At 37.3% G+C, this 19,509-nt stretch overlaps 2 protein-coding genes across 3 annotated transcripts in view; both read right to left on the bottom strand.

Annotated features, from left to right (window-relative positions):
* Positions 1-1,983: 1,983 nt before the first annotated feature.
* On the bottom strand, positions 1,984-9,069 carry suox (sulfite oxidase). 2 transcript variants are annotated; one of them, XM_016246851.1, is made up of 4 exons: positions 8,988-9,069; positions 5,078-5,144; positions 4,646-4,838; positions 1,984-3,920 (listed from the first exon to the last, which is right to left on the bottom strand). In XM_016246851.1, the coding sequence occupies exons 2-4, from the start codon at positions 5,134-5,136 to the stop codon at positions 2,421-2,423; spliced, it is 1,752 nt and encodes a 583-aa protein (XP_016102337.1). In that variant the 5' UTR covers positions 5,137-5,144; positions 8,988-9,069; the 3' UTR covers positions 1,984-2,420. The 2 variants fall into 2 exon arrangements, with proteins under 2 accessions (XP_016102337.1, XP_016102336.1); XM_016246850.1 differs by lacking the exon at positions 8,988-9,069 and adding an exon at positions 8,779-8,906.
* Positions 9,070-11,787: 2,718 nt separating this feature from the next.
* Positions 11,788-19,509, bottom strand: part of LOC107562235 (microspherule protein 1-like) — a 13,369-nt gene continuing 5,647 nt past the window's right edge. The window contains exons 8-13 of the mRNA XM_016246842.1: positions 18,743-18,771; positions 18,547-18,639; positions 18,381-18,463; positions 17,327-17,414; positions 14,478-14,605; positions 11,788-12,553 (exon numbers count right to left, since the gene is read on the bottom strand). Of these exons, the coding sequence (XP_016102328.1) occupies positions 12,467-12,553; positions 14,478-14,605; positions 17,327-17,414; positions 18,381-18,463; positions 18,547-18,639; positions 18,743-18,771 (508 nt within the window). The 3' untranslated portion in view covers positions 11,788-12,466. The remainder of the gene's footprint in view (positions 12,554-14,477; positions 14,606-17,326; positions 17,415-18,380; positions 18,464-18,546; positions 18,640-18,742; positions 18,772-19,509) is intronic.

Genomic DNA, 19,509 nt, shown 5'->3' with positions numbered 1-19,509 from the left:
AGGGTTGAATAATTTTAATTGAAAAAAATAAAATAATTTACACACGCATACACATATACACACACAGGTGCATCTCAAAAAATTTGAATATAGTGAAAAAGTTAATTTTTTGTCACTTCAAAAAGTTAAACCTCATATTCTAGATTCATTATATGTAAAGTAAAACATTTCAAACGTTTTTGTTTTGTTTTAATTTTGATGATTAGAGCTTACAGCTCATCAAAGTAAAATATCCAGTATCTCAAAATATTTGAATATTTGCTAAGATCAAGTACTTTAAAGTATGTTCATTTATGCACTCAATACTTTAGCACAAACTCTAGCATCAGTGAGGTGTGGCATGGAAGCGATCCGCCTGTGGCACTGCTGAGGCACTATTGAGCCTTCAGCTCGTCTGTATTGTTGGATCGACTGTTTCTCATCTTTCTCTTGAAAATACCCCATAGATTCCATATGGGGGTCAGGCCAGGCATGTTGGCTGGCCAATCAAGCACAGTAATATCATGGTCAGCAAACCACTTGGAAGTGGATTTGGCAATGTGGGCAGGTGCTGTTAAGTCCTGCTGGTAAAATCTCCTGGTAGACGGTGGCATTTACTTTGGACTTGATAAAACACAATGGACCAACACCAGCAGACATCACAGCACCCCAAATCATCACTGACTTCAGAAACTTCACACTGGACTTCAAGCAGCTTGGATTCTGTGCCTCTCCAGTCTTCCTCCAGACCTTGATTTCCAAATGAAATGCAAAATTGATTTTTATCTGAAAAGAGGACTTTGAAGCACTGACCAGGTAAGATGCTTCTGACGTTGTTTCCATTTCAGAAGTGGCTTGGTAACCCTTTTCCTGAAGATGTCTGTGCGTGGTGACTCTTGATGCACTGACTCCAGCTTCAGTCCACTCCTTGTGAAGCTCTACCAAGTGTTTAAATCGGCTTTGCTTGACAGTATTCTCAAGCTTGCGGTCATCCCTGTTACTTGTGCACCTTTTCCTACCCAATTTCTTCTTTCCAGTCAACTTTGCATTTAATATGCTTTGATACAGCACTCTGTGAACAGCCAGCTCTTTCAGTAATAACCTTCTGTGACTTACTCTCTTTGTGGAGGGTGTCAATGCTCGTCTTCTGGACCATTGCCAAGTCAGCAGTCTTACCCATTATTGTGGTTTCAAAGCACAAGAGATACCCTGAATTTATACTGTAGGGATGGTCATTTAATGAAACTCAAATATAACTATTCTAATATTTTGAGATACTGGATTTTTGACTTTCATGAGCTACAAGCTCTAATCATCAAAATAAAAAAACATGTTTTACTTTACATGTAATGAATCTAGAATATACAGTATGAAAGTTTCACTTTTTGAAATAAGTAAAAAAAAAAAAAAACATTCACAATATTCAAATTTTTTGAGCACCTGAATATATATATATATATAAGAATACAATTCTTAAAAAGACCTTATTAGTAGGCAGTTTATGTAACAATCAGTTGTTAGTGGAAATGCAAGCCTTCATCATTGAGCATGTTGATGTTCAGAATACAATTATGATAAAGTGGTTTACATGTCATAAGATTTCATGATAGCAACCCAGGCGAAGAGTTCACTTTTTGAAATAAGTAAAAAAAAAAAAAAACATTCACAATATTCAAATTTTTTGAGCACCTGAATATATATATATATATATATATATATAAGAATACAATTCTTAAAAAGACCTTATTAGTAGGCAGTTTATGTAACAATCAGTTGTTAGTGGAAATGCAAGCCTTCATCATTGAGCATGTTGATGTTCAGAATACAATTATGATAAAGTGCGGTCATCCCTGTTACTTGTGCACCTTTTCCTACCCAATTTCTTCTTTCCAGTCAACTATATGTCATAACAACATGTCATAAGATTTCATGATAGCAACCCAGGCGAAGAGAAAAAAAAGTGCACTTCCATAGTAGTCCTCTACTTTAACGCACTAATTTTGTACTTAATATACGAAAAATGATTCTTAATTCATATTCATGGTGTCCCAAAATATCACATTTGAATACGCTTAGATCTTCTTAAGATTATCTTAAGTAATAGAGAATAATTTTGTAGTATATTAAGTACACAATTAGTGCATGAAGTTTAGGTACATTATTGAAGCAATTTATGTACATTATTGAAGTGCACTTTTTTTTTTCTCCTGGGAATGAATGACAAATCATAAACTTGTTTGTTAGAGTCAGTTTCGACCAAGTGTCCTGATCTTGAACACCAGGAATAATCCATCAAGCCAGTTATGCGCGTAAAATCAAAATAATTTCAAGCACTTTCAAGAACCCAAAAGCTCAAAACAGTTACAAAGCTACAACCCAACCTGCACCAAAGAGAATTCCATCAATTTTGTTTATATGCATTTTACGTTCACGTACAAAGTTCATTTTTGGTCTTTGAAACCCTCACTCACTTTTACCTTTACTCGATGCCACGCATTGCTTAGCACTCCTCGTAAGTTCCAGATTGGAGCGACAGTGTCTGGCTGCATGTTGTAACTACTGTCCACTGCTTTGCACACAATCTCCAGCTCCTGAGCCCTATGAGGAATTGGGACATCTATCTCCCACAGCTTCCAAGCCCAGGCTCTTCCAGGTGGAGGAGGAGGAGCAGGGTGCTGTTCTTGATCACTAGTGCGAAGTTTGGCTACATGCCACGTTTTCCCTCCATCTACCGAGATGTCAACTCTCACAACCTCTCTTCCTCCCCCACTCCACGCATAGCCTTTTACAGTCACCTCCCTATCACTGCGGTCTACTGAGGTTCCCTCTGCTGGGTGAGTGATGGCTGACTGTATGGGGAGCTCCTGGATAGCTGGTGCTGATTTAAAATCCACAGTGTCCCAGTCAGTACCTGGAGAAAAGCCTTTGTAATCATTCTGCTGCCAGTGGCTCTTGCTTTCTTCGTCACTTACAACAATTTTCCCCAACCATTTGACATTGCGGGCTCCAACAACTCCAGGTACAACTACACGGACAGGGTAGCCGTGGTCAGGTGGGAGGTCCTCGCCGTTCATCTCATACGCGAGGAGAACATCACCTTCTTCGCTCACAGCGTTGTTCAGTGGAATAGATGCACCGTATGCTGTACCCGTCACATCCCTGTCTAACCCTTCAAACTGGACATGTTTGGCTTTCGCTGCTACCTCTGGTCCAAAGCCATAGAACAACAGTACATCCCGCAGACGTGCACCTGACCATGTAGCGTTGCTTATTGCGGCGATGCCCCAATTGAGTCCTTTGACTTGCTTGACTTCGTTCATCTCAGAACGACGGTTCCCGGCACACTGAAGCGTCGCTGTAATGGTGTGTTTTGGAAAACGAGACTTTAGCTCACTTAGACTTAGTGATACTACTCCACCAGGGAGACCCTCGATATCCAACCTGTAAGCTTCAGAATCCACCCTGGGCACTGGAAGATGATTACGCTTAAAAAATATGACTGAAGGGGTGATGTAATTATCCGAAAGTATAGATGCGGGTGGTTCGGCATTGAAAGGTTTCAGACTGTTGATCTGAAGAGCAGGGTGACGTGTTGGCTCAGCAGAGTAAGGGTCTAAAGGGTTGGCACTCTCTTGTTTCTTGTAACTCTCTGCATCAAGAACACCAATTTTATACTCTGAGAGGATTTCTAGAACATGGTCTTGCTGATGAACGGCATATAATGCCCAGTACGGTTCCAGAGCTCCACCTGCAGCCAGAAGTATTTTGTCGCCACCAGGGTGAACGGCCACAAATTCAGTGATATCGTAGACTGCTCCTTTATAGGTGACCCACACACCACTGTCAAGGGAACAATGCTTTGTGACTTCTTCTAGGGTGTAAATGGGAAGATCTGAAGTCTGCGTTACCCGTAACTGTGCTGAAGTAGCAGCCCACTGAACCTGAACAAAAATAGACACAATAAAAAATTTTTTTTTAAAAGATTGTTCAATGACAACTAAAGCACCAGGCACACTGCAATTTGTATGTCCTTTACAATTGTTGCTTGTCAGATTGTATGATATGAGCCCGGTGAGATCTTACAGACTGTGAGACATCAATGGTCTTTTATGTCAAACTGTATGATATTGTAAGACTTTACTAATAATTGACAGGGTTTGACTTTGCAGTCTGTTTTGACATCCTTATTTACACACAAAATTTAAAGGGGTCATGACATTATTATTTGAATATATTTGTTAAAGTTCACTTACGTCGTTTTTGAAGGTTTTGCACAAAAAAAAAAAACTGTCATATATTTGCAAAACATGATTAATCTTCACCCTCATTCTCAACAAGTATAAGTAATGACAGTGTACACATACATCTTAGTTTTTTTAATTTATTGTTATTCCTGAGAAAAACGTGACAAACCTTTGGCAACAGAAGCACATTTCCAAACGTGTTTGAAACGAAGTATGTCAAAGCAATCCTTTTTGTGACTTATTTTGTGCATTTTCAGCAAATTAATCAACCCTGAGTGGAAAGGTTATTTTCATTGGTTGTGTGACCTTGTTGTTATTTTTAGTAGATTTATATGCACCCACTGCTGTAGATATCTTCCCCTGGTTATACCTTTAGAGATTTTTCATTATTTAGGAATCAGAAAACACATCAGGTGTCTCACCTTGTCTTGCTGGAGCTTATAGGCTAAAACAGCTCCAGTACCTGCCAGCAGCCCTGCCAGAGCAAATCTAAACTTCGGCAGCCTGTCATTAAAGTATTTCTGTCTTCCATGTCCACCAGTGCTCCTCCAGCGACAAGACAGATGACCATCCCACACGGACAGTGACGGGATAACGCTCTTTGAAAGTCTGGAACTGAGAGGTAAGAGACGTTTAAGCAAGAATTTCATTATAACAAACATTTTCGAGTTTCTTAAAGAGCATTTCACAGAATCTGGCCATGTCTTTTCAATCATTTACATTAAGCAAATCATTAAATCAAGGTGCCATGCGGGGGATTCAGAGTCAGACTAAGTGAAAGATTAGCTTTCATGTGTCTTATTTGGAAATGCTTAAATGATAAGGATCAAAGGTTTATGAAATGGCAGGATTACCTTGGACTCCTGATAAAGAAGACCTGAGCAAGACCTTGGAAGTGCTTTAGGTGCTGCATTGCTCTTTCTGAGAAAAGAGACAAAAAACAACAAAATGTCAAAGTACGATGACAGTCTAAAAGCTAAAAGTTTTGATGACTAGAGTGAATCCAGTCAAATGTTATACAATGGATAAAATAAGCTTTTACATTTGACCTTTTATCATAACCACAGAGATGAAAGTAGATAAACTCATCGGTATACATCATTATTAATGGAGAATTAGGATATTTGCTTGCGGTATGGGTTTATAGGCCGTAACCTCCAACTTTCCATTAAAAGAGTAATGCTTAATGCAAATTGATAATGATCATGTTTTAGGGGAAGTGACCCTATTGTAGTTTTTCATGTTTTAAGTAGATAGGTAAACGACACATAAAAAAAGTGTTCACAATAAAGAAAATGAAAATCTTTAAATGAGCCTTGCTTGACTTCGTTCATCTCAGAATGACGGTTCCCGGCTGTAATGGTGCGTTTTGGAAAACGAGACTTTAGCTCACTTAGGCTACGTTTACACGACAACGAAGTAGTCAAAAACGGAAACGTTATTCCCTTGCGTTTTAAAAAAGTTTAATGTATACACGACAACGTTTTCAAAACGATTCGCATTTACACATATCTGCGAAAACGACCAAAAACGCTGTATTACGTATGCCAGGCCAGTAGTTGGCGCTGTCGCCTTGTTAGTAAACAGTACCTGTAGAGAAGTGATGATTATATGTTGTATATTGTAATATAGGTGAAGTAAATTCACACTTTGCTGAAGAAGCTTTGGCAAACTCTTGAGCAGCAACAACAGTACTATGTACTCCGCCATTGTTGTGTTTGTTTGTGCCTTTAAAATTGACACGTACTGCGCACGTATACACACATAACACGTACTACGCACGTGCATGACGGCACTGTTTTCAAAGATTCCCGTTTTGGGTGTTTACACGGAAACGATAACGGTGCCGTTTTAAAAAAACTTGCACTTTGAAATATATGCGTTTTCAGTCCCCAAAACGACGTTGTCGAGTAAACGAACAGTCAAAACGCATAAAAAGTTTCCCATTTTTGGATGAAAACGTTGTCGTGTAACCGGCCCCTTAGACTAAGTGATACTACTCCACCAGAGAGACCCTCGATCTCCAACCTGTACGCTTCAGGATCCACCCCTTTTCTTTATGATGATATCAGACACAGGACATTTTTAAAATGTTATATCAAAATTCATTTGAAATTAAAACAAAAAAAAATTATAATAATAAAATAATAATAATAAAAACATGATCAACAAGTGTATTAAAGTCACTGCTTAATATATATTTTGAACAAAATAAATACAGACGGCAATATTTGACATTTTTCAGCATCCATTCAACTACTAAACATAACTGTTCAGTCTAAGTGATTCATCTGGATGTTTCTTTGATCTTATCATGGCCCCTTTAACCTGTTTTTACACTTTACCTTAAGAAAATGTGAAAAGTCTCCTCATATACTTCTTTGTGATTCTAATGATATACAGGTTGTGCGGGAATCTGCTGGATTTAGTTCTTGAATCTAATTGTTTACATATTTCATGATATCAAATGCAGTTTGGATGTTTCATTTTCACTAGCTAGCACACAGTTTTTCCACTGTTCTCTATGCAAACATGCACTAAACGGATGTCTCTGGCCACTGCGATCACGTCTCGCATTCTCTGCGGTGTCAGGTTAAAAGAAGTTAACCTCAAGTCTCAAGACACATGCTGTAGGGCAGCGGTTTTCAGTACTGGTTCAGGGGACCAACTTCTCTGGGCACCAGTACGGATGAAAGGCTAGAAACATCTCGGACATCCTTGCAACTCGCTGATTAACTACATAGCACAATGCATCATTGGAAAGCGAGTTGTGACTGTATCCTGAAACTGTAATAACATGGTGGCAGCTAGTTACTAGTTAAACAATACAAGACTGTTGTTAATGGCAAGCAGTCAGTTCTCTAAACAATGGGACAAAAAAAGTCGTCAAAGAAGTCACTAACACAGAACATGATCACTGCATTGAAAAATACATGATGCAGGGCAGTTAAACTATCAAAACGCAAGGTACAAGGTACACAGGACATGTTTTTTCTTGTCTGGAAAACGTTAGTAGCTAAAGACCCCTGCATCGGCAAGCATCTTTATGTGTGTTTCTTTGTTTTTTCACTTTCTGTGCAGCAATGTATTAAATATGAGACATCTGGTGAATTTAAAACATATTGCATGGATCTTTTCAGACTAACCACCATCATGACTCATTAAACCTAAACATTTGTCTTATCACTGCAACCACATGTAAGCCTGCTGGGTAATGACCAAAAAAAAAAAAACTTGTCCTAAATGTCATTTGGTCCTAAAGTGACCAAAGAGAAGAGAATTAAATCTCTAATCTCTTAAAACTTTGTATATCTCAATGCACCTCAAAATTTATTACGCCAAATAAACATCATAACATCTATTTACTGACTCCAACATTACATATCAGCCCAGACCTCACTTAGGATTGCAGTCTATTAGCTTCATATCAGCGATACATGCACTGCATGAGCTACTGGCTTTAAAACAGTTTATGATCGGTCATTAACATGTATTTGCACATGATAAGAAGAGGGACAGCAGGGTTTAGCAGAAATAAACTTCATGCATAGAGAAAATCTCTTGGAAATAAAAACATGAAAGTAGAGCCTTGTTGTAAACAAGCCACCAAACAGTCACCAAAAAGGGTTTGAAATGAGTCACTGTTGCTCAAATATTTGGACTGACATGATTGCGTCATAATGGATAAGACACTTGTTTTGGTCCATGCAGTTCTTGTGTACAGAAAACATGAACCTTGCTGTTAGGACCAACAATGTCGAATCTTCTCAGTCTTTTCATTAAAAGGGACCAATAACAAATCCTACTGACTTTATTTCAGCTTACTGATTTATAACCATCAACATTAAAGCCAACTATGCTACTATTATTAGGCTTTACAATGGATTAAAATGATGGCATGTGGTGCAATACTGTAAAAAACTGTTCATTCAAGGTTTGCCACACTTCTGTAACTGTTTTGCAAAGATAGTGAGCAGTCGAATACTTAGGCCTAGTTTTTCCCACAAGAAACGTCTTACTGGAAAAGAAGTCCAACCAATTGTTTGGAAATATTACAGTAGCTATTCTGTGACTGTGTGGATCTTTCTAGACCTGTGCGTCTAACACACCCTCACTTGTCATTTAGTGGGTGGAAATGAATTAAACCTGGTTTTGGTTTCATTTCACTGGTCATGGTTTTTAAAACCGAGGAGGTTCTAGTAACTTGGGAGAGTTAAATGTCCTTGACTGGTTAAGCAAGTTAACATGCATGTGTTATAAAAAAGCTGCCGTTTGATAAGCAACATAATTATGCCACATGTGCAGTAAGTTAGTTTGCAATCAAATACTCAAACATATGCTTTTGTAAACAAGGAATGGTGAAATCATGTAATAATCAATAATGGTGCATTTGTGTTATGGCAATGAAATAATTAGTATTAAATTAGAAAATGATCGAATCGTTTGTATACAGCAGGCTAAAAATACAAAACCGCGCACACACACTGCGTTGCTTTGAATTCCAGACACTACCGATTTCCCAATGTATAGATTGCCAGAAGAGTTGCGATCTTACTGTAACTATCCTGCAGTTCTCGGCCGTGAGCTGATGGGGATCTACAGAACCAGATCCGTCTCGAGCCGCTTGGAACCTTGACGAGACGCACGAGTGTGACGTGGACGCAGCCGCATCGTCACGAGCTGCACGCTTACTGTGGCTACACCATCCCAACACATCAGATTCTCCGATTATATTTATATAATAAAGTGCTCAGTCGGCTCTACCTGCTGCTGTCAGCGGGGTGTCCTTTGTTGGACTTTCTTCTGCTTTTGTAAATCATTTGACCGAAAACTAACAGACTAACTTGCAGCAATGCAAACACGGCTATCTTCTTCTTCAAAAAAAAAAAAAAAAACAATAATAATAATAATAATTCAGCTCATTTTAGTATCACACATTTGTCATTTTCTTTTTCTGGAACATTTCATAGTCGAATGTTCAAGGTACTGCAGGTCAACCGTTTTTTATTCTCACCAAAGCTGCAATTATTTGATACATAAAATACAGTAAAAGCATATTATTGCAATTTCACTTAATATTTGAATATATTTTCAAAGAAATATCACTTCTTTCTGTGATGCGAAGCTGAATTTTCATTAGTCATTACCCCAGTCCTCAGTGTCACGTGTTCAAATAGAAAATTATTTTAAATTGTAATAAAATTCAGTATAACTGTATTAATAAATTATTCGCCAAATTAATGCAGCTATTGTGACTTCTTAAAGGTGCCATAGAATGCATTGATACAATATTTTAAATTGTATGTGGCTTAAGGGCAAAAAATCTCCAGAAAGGGTTTTGCATGTCCATTTACAACCCTAAGATTTGTCCCTAAAATGAAAAGGTCTGTTTTTACCTTATTTGGAAGGGTCATGAATAATAATGTTGAGCTCTGCTCTGATTGGCTGTTTCACAGTGCGGCTCATTTCAGTAGCTCGCCCAGCAGGAAGAAAAATATATATTTCAATACTTTCTCTGGCAGTTATATCGTTGGGTAATTATACTGTATATAAAATGCGGGCATTAGGGGGTCGCTATTAATATGCAGGGCATTGAAACGGCTAGCATATAACATGGGCGGGTATATGCAAATATTGGGGGCGTAACTATCAGTGATCCCGACCAGAGCTGTAGAGAGAGAGAGAGTTGTGACAACTCCGTTCACTGCAATGGAGCAGTTTTTTACAGCAATGGCGGATCGTGGAGCCGCTCAATAGTTCCCGGATGTTAGCGCTCATACTATCAGCGCCGTGGAGATGCAGCAGAAGAGACCGCTGTGATGAACTTTTGAAAGGTATGACATTTATAGAACAAAATAGTATACTATCAGCACGGCTAATCAAATTACCCTGTGCATTAAAACAGATGATTATTAGATTATTCCTCACTTAATTAGTAGATTTACTGGATGTTATTCATTCTCTTCATGCAGTTTCATCCATCGTTGTGTAATTTAAAAGTGATTTTGCTGGTGGGGAGTTATTAAATATACTTAGATATATTGCAAAGGATGAAATAAATGTGAATTGAACCAAAACTTAATGCATCATTTTTTTCTCCTCTCCAGATCAGTAGGGAGACCATACATTCACACTCCTTTCTGTGAGTGACGAGCACTCATAATGCAGCACAGCAAACTATAGCGGTTTCTGTTCAAGGACAACGTGCTTTATGGTTTATTATAAATGTATAAATCGATTGCTGTAAATAAGCGCATAACAAAAGTCAACATACATAACATATATGATTAAATGTGTACAAATGTTTTAAGTTGTTTTAAATTGGGATATACTACAAATATATTTTTATATATTAATAACCGAGGGGTGCACAAGAATCAAAAACATTGAACAAGATTAGTTTTCACTTAATAAAATATCTTCCATTTATTTGGAATGAATTTTCTAAGACAACAAACTTAACATTTACCATGAGATTAGTAAAACGACAATGAACAGGTATATTTGTGATTGAACTTGACTAACAAGCAAGTTGTAAGAACACACACACATAATTATATTTATATAGAGAGGCTGAAGTTACATTGGCAGAAGACAACTATGTCGTTTATATAGCAAACACCATGGTAACTAAAGACTTCCGGGAACTATTTGAGGTCTACGTGAATCACGTGACGATCGAACGTTTTCTACTTCCGTTGACGCAACTCTCTCTTTCCATGGCTCTGATCCCGACTATAACGTCACAGTCGGTGTTATGTTCGGATTCGCCTATTTTTCAGTGGTCTTTTGCATGCACGAGATTTACATAGGGAGGAAACAATGGTGTTCGAGGCTCACTGTATGTCAGTTCCATGTACAGAACTGGTTTTATTCAACTACGCCAAGGTAAATACAGTTTTCCATTCTATGGCACCTTCAACAAAACATTAAAAAAAAAACTTTCTAATATTCCAAAATGTTGAACTGTAGTGTCGTTAGTAATTGTGCATTATAATTAGATCTGAAAAAATATGTTAACAAGGCAGGTACGGATAGCTGACCATATTAATCCTCAAATATTAGAGGATTTTATCTTTTAAAAACAACACTAATATAACTACATCTATATATATATATATATATACTACGTATACATTATTTTATAAATAATGTAAATAAATTATTTTATTGTCTACTAATTACCAAAAATCACAGTTCTGTCTCTCCAACTCAATGTATTTCAATTGCCCGCTATGAACTTCCGGGAACTATTTGAGGTCTACGTGAATCACGTGACGATCGAACGTTTTCTACTTCCGTTGACGCAACTCTCTCTTTCCATGGCTCTGATCCCGACTATAACGTCACAGTCGGTGTTATGTTCGGATTCGCCTATTTTTCAGTGGTCTTTTGCATGCACGAGATTTACATAGGGAGGAAACAATGGTGTTCGAGGCTCACTGTATGTCAGTTCCATGTACAGAACTGGTTTTATTCAACTACGCCAAGGTAAATACAGTTTTCCATTCTATGGCACCTTCAACAAAACATAAAAAAAAAACTTTCTAATATTCCAAAATGTTGAACTGTAGTGTCGTTAGTAATTGTGCATTATAATTAGATCTGAAGCTTTACTTTAAATGTATTTTTATGCATTGTCAGTTACTTGTATCCACTCTGGGTTTGCAACATTAGTTCATGTCAAGGGCCAAAGTGATGCATGCAAAGTTTGCCACTCTGACTCTAAAATCTTTAGTGGTTGCTAAAGTCAATGACAAACATACAACACCACACACTGCATTACAATACACAGATACATCATTGAAACACCTTTCAGTTTTAATCAGTCTTTATGAATATATTTACACTATTTCTGTCATGGCAGAATATTAGCAAACCGTCTTTGATGAGACAATACAAGGTTACTGTGTTTTAAGTATAAACAAACAAAAAATCTACAAGTCAACAAAACAGTAACAGTATACAAAAAAAAAAGAAAAGCAAATCTACAAATCACACACACACAGACACTCTCAAACATTCAGTTCTTTCTGTCCAAATGTGCCTTAAATAACAGGAATATAAATCTCCAATTCCTCTCCAAATGATTTTTTCCTCCAGATCCCGGCTCAGTTGTTGCTATGAGAGCCACTATAATCTTGAGCTGAAAGTTCTCCTGTATATGACTCTACTCAGAGGTATAGACAGGACAGTACAGCTCTGAATGGTGTTTGACAGCTCGTGAACTGGTGACTTCAGCATCACTGCTGGTTCATCTTGGCAGCTTCGGCTTTAATGAGAGAAATCAACTCTTGATTGATCAGGAACACAAAGCGAAGACCTGCAATCTGGACAAAACAAGCACACATGCGTTATTGACCAGCTTTTCATTCTTTCTAGAGAATCACTGTGCAAACAACTTCTGAGCATGTTATATGCAATAACATTATTAGAATTAAGGCACAACATTCTGACATTTTATGTAATACAGTAAATTTAGTTCATTGTGACTTATTATAAAAACTATGTAATGACACACTGGTCCACAAAACAGCTATTTTCAGTATGTTAGTTTCGCAATGAGTGTGATGAACATTTTACAAAAATGAAACAATACCAGCCTCCCTGCAGCAGTGTTATTTTAATGAAACTAAACAAAATCATTTGATATAGAAAACTAAATAAATCAAAACTATACCCAAAACTATAATAACCTTGGTAGCGACTGGATTTGGTACCGGCACAATAGCTATGTTTCCTTCACCCTGTTTTTATGCACATTTTGAAGCATCACATCAGAAACAAGTGATGAAAATACCAAATATAATGCCATAACTCGCAAAAACGTTTTTACACTCGCTTGAGGTGGTCTTTGACTTGTGCGAAAGAGTTCATGCGAATAATGCGAATTCCTTGATGTGTATCAAAAAAGTCATGCGACTCTGCGCGATGGGATGACGCAACTTTACTAACCATGGGACTGACCTTTTTGCACAGCAGCTCAAATGTTGTTTTGGTCATTCTGAAATGCTTAAGCCAAAGTCTGTCATCAAAGTATTTCTGTTTAATTGTCTTACACGACTGCGTTCCCAAACAGCAGGCATCCACCTCCGAAAGCACTGACCGCATTTACTGTGCTTCGTCTGCTCGCTCTGAGGCGCAAGTAATTTGTTATCTATATTCTATTGTGAATAAAATATTGAAATTTGAAACTTCCACATCATTGCATTCTGTTTTTATTCACAATTTGTACAGTGTCCCAACTTTTTTGGAATCGGGTTTGTATATGAAAATTATTATATTCAGTGGCTTCTCCTAATTTTCTTAGTGATATTTAGTGCCAGTTTTTCAGGAAATGATGATTTTGTTCTCTTTGACTTGTTGGATGGAAACGGTGCTTTATTTGCAAATGTGTGCTTTATTCGGGTTCATATTCACAAGGAAAGCACTAACTGAGACTTTTCATTTCTAGGCTTCCGAAATGAACCCACGGGCAACATTTGGCCTCAAAGTTGACACCTGTGGTCTAACCGAAACCAAGAGCTAGAAATTCATTTTTAAGGGACTGAACACATGACTCTGACTTGTCATTATTTTTGCAAACATTTTGCTGTTGAAAAATCTGGATGTGATTCAGTTGCAAAATTATATTAATGGCCTCCACAATAAAAACGGAGCTTTAACGGAATCCCTTATAATACTTTTTTATGGTGATTGATAATAATAGTAGCTGATACACTGTGTGTACATAGAGGAGAACGTGATAGAAACCGTTGTCTGATATTTAGGCGTTGATACTATAAATATTCTATACTGTATACAAAAACGAATCCGGGGCAATAAATAAATTCCAGTATTCCTACCCCCTTTGACAAATGAATTTCCATGATTTTTCATGGAGAGTCATGACAGATATAAAAAAAAAAAGACAGATTTCACACAAAGAGCAGTTATAGCTCTTAGAGCGGGGCATTACGTAAAACAAATACATATTGCATTCCTTAAAACTAGCTTAAAACTAGTGTGTGAATAGAATTTCATTTCAATGCTTACATTTTTTTGGAAGAACAATTTATGTATTTTTCATGCAATTAATGGTCTTGAAAAAAATCTTAAAATGGTCGTAATTTTCATAAATATTATATATTGATAAGATTTAGACATACAAAATTTATTTATTTATACAAAATGTGCAGTGTAAATCATTCTTTTTTGACAGCTGTCATTTTTCCAAACGGTGATTTTGTGTCTCAAATGTAAGCGTGTCCATACCTCCATCACAGAGTTGTTGTTGAGTTTCCACTTGTTTCCAGACAAAACTGGTCGACCATCAATGTAAATGGGTCTTCGGCCTTCATTAGCGATGAAGAAATCTCCATTATTTTTCAGTTTAATGATCCCTGGGAGTTAGAAAACCAACATTATTTCATTACTTTAAAATTGCAACCCGTTTACACAATGCCATTCAAAAGTCCTGGTGATACTTCAAAGCATCAAATGTTTAAATTAAAATCCATAGAGCGGTGCAGTGTTGCATCAGTCATGCACCGTACTTACTAGTGGCCCAGTAACAACTAGTTAGCTTGTACAACTAAAAAAAAATGCATTCTGATTCATTGCAGGTGGGTCACGGGTGTAGAAGATTATACACCCAAGATTTGATTAATGATGCAAATATTAACTACATTCTCTAAAATATGAACGTGTTTTAAATGCATTTTTTCATCACGCAGGCACTTATTTTTCAGTCTCTCATTTATAAAAATATGTGTGTCGCGGGAGGAGGGGGGTTCTTTTCTTAAAGCATATAAATGGAGGCGAAACAGATCTGAGAGAAAATTAAAAAGGGAGAATTAAAAACAAAACAAAAGGAAGGAAAGAAAGAAATGTACCGTGTGGGAGCGTTTTAGCAAATGGTTAGCGTGGATGAATCAAGTGCTGGGTATGTAGTATGCAACCGCTGTGAAGCGCTGTATGTACAGTATATGACTGATTCCTCGAATATGGTCCATCATGAAAGCGAAACGCCAGTCAAGTCAGACAAGCACCTTAAGTTCTCACGTCCATCGGGACAGCAAAAAATACCACTAGAAGATAAATCTAGTATCGTGGATGCATGTGTGGACCTGTGCTGCCTAGATGTATACCCCTTCGATGCTGTCTCTGGCAAAGGATTCCTCCAAGTGGCCCAAACACTAATAAACATCGGAGCTAAGTAGAGCTGTCAAAATGGCTGAAAACCTAAATTTGAATTTTGTACTAAAATATTATCAATATTCGAATTATATTAAAATTTAAAGGCACAATATGTAAGATTTTTTTATTAAAATATCCAAAAACCACTAGAACAGTGTTATATATTTTGCTGACTTGTGTACTTACATTATCCCAAATGTTTCGAAGAATGTTTAAATCCAGAGAAATAAGCAATTTTAACTAGTGGCACGGAGCGTGTCTATAGTGTCATTGTGTCGCCTGCCAATGACATCATAACCCCTCGATTTCCGTTTTTTGTTTTGTAGAAAACATGGAAACACCAAAGACGCTTTAATATGTTGTGCGTTTTAATAGACCGGTGACGACCGCACAGAGTAGCATTATAACAGAACTTTCAAATGTATCTAGTATGATAAAATAGCGCTGCTTTACCCCACATACGCACGACCGGAAGCAACGGAAGCGCTCGACTGTGGCATAATAAAAGCTCCGCTTCTTTCAAGCCGTCTGTCGCGCTCATTCAGCGGCCTCGTTTCACTTCGACGGCTTTCAGCCTCACCCTGCTTCATTCTACTACATTAATAAATCATTAACTCGTGATTTCTGCCCGAGTCCCGTCGGATTGCATCGGCTGTGGGGATAAAGACGACAACTCCCATGATTCCACACTCAATCACGGCGACATCAAACTACACCTTTGTCTATTTGTTTATTTTGAATATGCACCCTCTAGCGGCGAAAATTACATATTGTGCCTTTAAAAGGCATAATTTCTGTTAGGGAGAAAAAGCTTTTGGCTTCTCTCCTGAGGGCACAAGAGGGCAAATATCGAGCAAAATATTACGACTATTTTTGAAAAAAGTGCTTTATGTTTAAAATAATGTTTGTAAACCATATGTAATTAATTATGTTGCTTAAACAATTAGAAACAAAAGAGCATCATGCATGTATGTATAGTTTAATACAAAGGACCACAAACAAAGAGCACTTTTTTCATTTAAAACATGAGATGCAGTGGGATGCAGAAAAATCGGCATAAAGTCTCGAGACATGTTTTTTAAAAGTTGAACTTACATTAATTTTACATGGCTTTCTAAACATGCGGCTCTCTTGTGCGAGACGCGAGTTTAACGGTGATAGACAGATATGCGTTCTGTGTGAACGGCAATATTTTGTATGAGCAGCGCCACATCCAGTGAGTTTAACTGGATAGGCAAAAAAATAAAAGATTAAGTACAGCTAAATACAGTGCAGTAGACGTTGTGTGCTGCAGTGACAGAAACAGCGATATTGCCAATAAAGCCTGAATGGAGTAAAGCCTGAGCTTATTTTATTAAGAAAATGTAGGCTAATCTGGCCAAAGACAAACATTTGAAATGTTCATTTAAAAGCAGCTAACGATCAACGTATTATTTTACTATCAGAGATGTGCAGATTAGCTCTAATGTCACTGAATCTGCTGTTAAAAATGAACGATCCACTGACCATATCATCATGCTTAAAACAAAGCATTAGAATAATTAATGTGGCGTTCGGGTGCGGATATCTATATCAGGGAAAATCATAGGTGCGGGTGGACGATTTGTTTGAAGCAGTGGATTCAGGTGACATTTGAGCTGATCTCTATTGTAAATAGAAATCTTTGATGTAACGGCAGTAAGCATAAATTGGATGCTGTAATAAAATACACATTCGGATGGTAGAAGAAAGTGCACTGTTTAACGGATGCTGAAGATAGCTCAAAATCCCCAAGTCACGCAGTAAATCACAAAATGCCTTCTCTTTTAAAAAGTAAAGAAGGGTTATGCTGTAATAAAATTTAGTGATGCAAAGCTGAACTTAGCATCAAGGGGCAGGACTGATCACACAGCATCATCATGAATAATGCCGTTCAACCGTCTGACCTTGCTTTCTGGAGATCTTCCATGCAGGTCCCTCCAAAGACAGATCTACATCTATCTGCTTGTCTTTAGTAGCACGTCCTAGTGTGATCTGAAACAGTTCAAAAGTTTGTTATCGGTCAACTGTGGGTGAACTCTTCCTTTAAAACAACTGTGCCTCATATTGTGTTAAATAACTAAATATTCAAGCAAGTTTTTTTTTTTTTTTTAATAGCACAAACGCATTTCAAGTGAAGCATTTCACAAAAAAAGTCAGCTGCTTATTAAAACAACAGATAGATCATGGTTTGGTTCTGAGAAAAGCGTGTACAGCGGAAGCACAAGATATTTTGTTAGCACTTTATTTTACAGTCCCTGAAACAGTTCAAAAGTTTGTTATCGGTCAACTGTGGGTGAACTCTTCCTTTAAAACAACTGTGCCTCATATTGTGTTAAATAACTAAATATTCAAGCAAGTTTTTTTTTTTTTTAAATAGCACAAACGCATTTCACAAAAAAAGTCAGCTGCTTATTAAAACAACAGATAGATCATGGTTTGGTTCTGAGAAAAGCGTGTACAGCGGAAGCACAAGATATTTTGTTAGCACTTTATTTTACAGTCTGTTTTATTTACTCTGTATTTTCACACTATGTACTTTACTATATTAATCACAATTCCTGGGTAATAACTAGATACTAAACCAGAACCCATGTTGAGTCCATGCACTTCTATTATGCATTACATTCTTGGGTAAGTACACTGTAAGGGCACAAACTGTAAAATGAAGTGCAGCCAATATTTTGTTCTCCAATATCCACTTTCAGACATTTTTTACAATTGCAATTGTATGTAGTATGTTAGTAAATATGTTTTGGCGCCACTGTATATATGTGGTTTGTCCTTTTCCCCAAAAGATTAAAAAAAAACAGTTCTTTAAACAGTTGGCATGTATTGGTAATGGTTAGTAACATTTCCCAAGCCAATGTATTTGTGGTTTGAGTAAATACAGTGAGGGACTCCAGCATCATACTGCCAGATTCAACTCCTGCGCATGCATGACATTAAATGCTCACTGACCTCTCTAGATCTCATCAGATATCGGACCATTCGTCCACGTAAAGCTGCCAGAGTCTGATTATCAAAGTCTGGTGAATTCATGCCTGAAGTAATCATATCACACAATCAGACTCCGCAATCACATTCTTCTGATAACTATACAAAAAGCCAGTGGAATAAATCTGACCTGTGATGCTGTCCACTAACACCTGCCAGCGAGGAAGCTCCTGCTCCAGCTGTCTGATCTCACGCTTCTGATGTCTATCTGCAATCATCAGCTCTACGAGAAATGCAGTAACATTTCATAGACCGACACAGGAAAAAAGTACTGAAACATATTTATGCACATTTAAAACAACAAGAGGCTGTATGAAATAACTCACCGTGCTCTAAGACTTCATCTCTGCTGTCCCTGATGAACAGGATAAATGATCAGAACCAGAAAGTCAGTGTCATACATAATTGTCAAAAAAGGCTGCAAGGGGGGCTAATGAGGAAACACATTATGAATATAGAGTGCTGCAGCAATCACGTATTTTTGTAGGCCTGTAACCTAAAAACAATATTTTAGAGCTTCTTGTTCCATCATCCTGAAGTCAGTGTTTTTGATTGTTTCAGATTGTTGTTGGGGTTTTTTTTTCTGATGAACAAAACGTGTAAGAATCATGCATTTTGTTGGTCACAGAGCTTATTTTCTGCAATAATCCAAAGACCAGTGGAAAAATCTGAAGAAAAAAATAATAATAGAGGATAATCTGGCTTGGTGTGCATTACAAGATTTTAATGTTTTATACAACAATATTTTAGAGCTTCTTGTTCCATCATCCTGAAGTCAGTGTTTTTGATTGTTTCAGATTGTTGTTGGGTTTTTTTTTTCTGATGAACAAAACGTGTAAGAATCATGCATTTTGTTGGTCACAGAGCTTATTTTCTGCAATAATCCAAAGACCAGTGGAAAAATCTGAAGAAAAAAAAAATAATAGAGGATAATCTGGCTTGGTGTGCATTACAAGATTTTAATGCACAAATTGTGTACTGCTTACTGACGACAACACAAGTACACATTCAGATGAGTTAAGAATACACCACTAATATGCATATGTGACCCTGGACCACAAAACCAAGTCATAAGGGTCAATTTTTCAAAACG

The sequence above is a fragment of the Sinocyclocheilus grahami genome, unplaced genomic scaffold (assembly GCF_001515645.1).
Source record: "Sinocyclocheilus grahami isolate Dianchi unplaced genomic scaffold, SAMN03320097.WGS_v1.1 scaffold814.1, whole genome shotgun sequence".
Taxonomy (NCBI): Eukaryota; Metazoa; Chordata; class Actinopteri; order Cypriniformes; family Cyprinidae; genus Sinocyclocheilus; species Sinocyclocheilus grahami.
The sequence above is the reverse complement of the archived record's forward strand: the minus strand, read 5'-3'. Positions and strand labels throughout refer to the sequence as shown.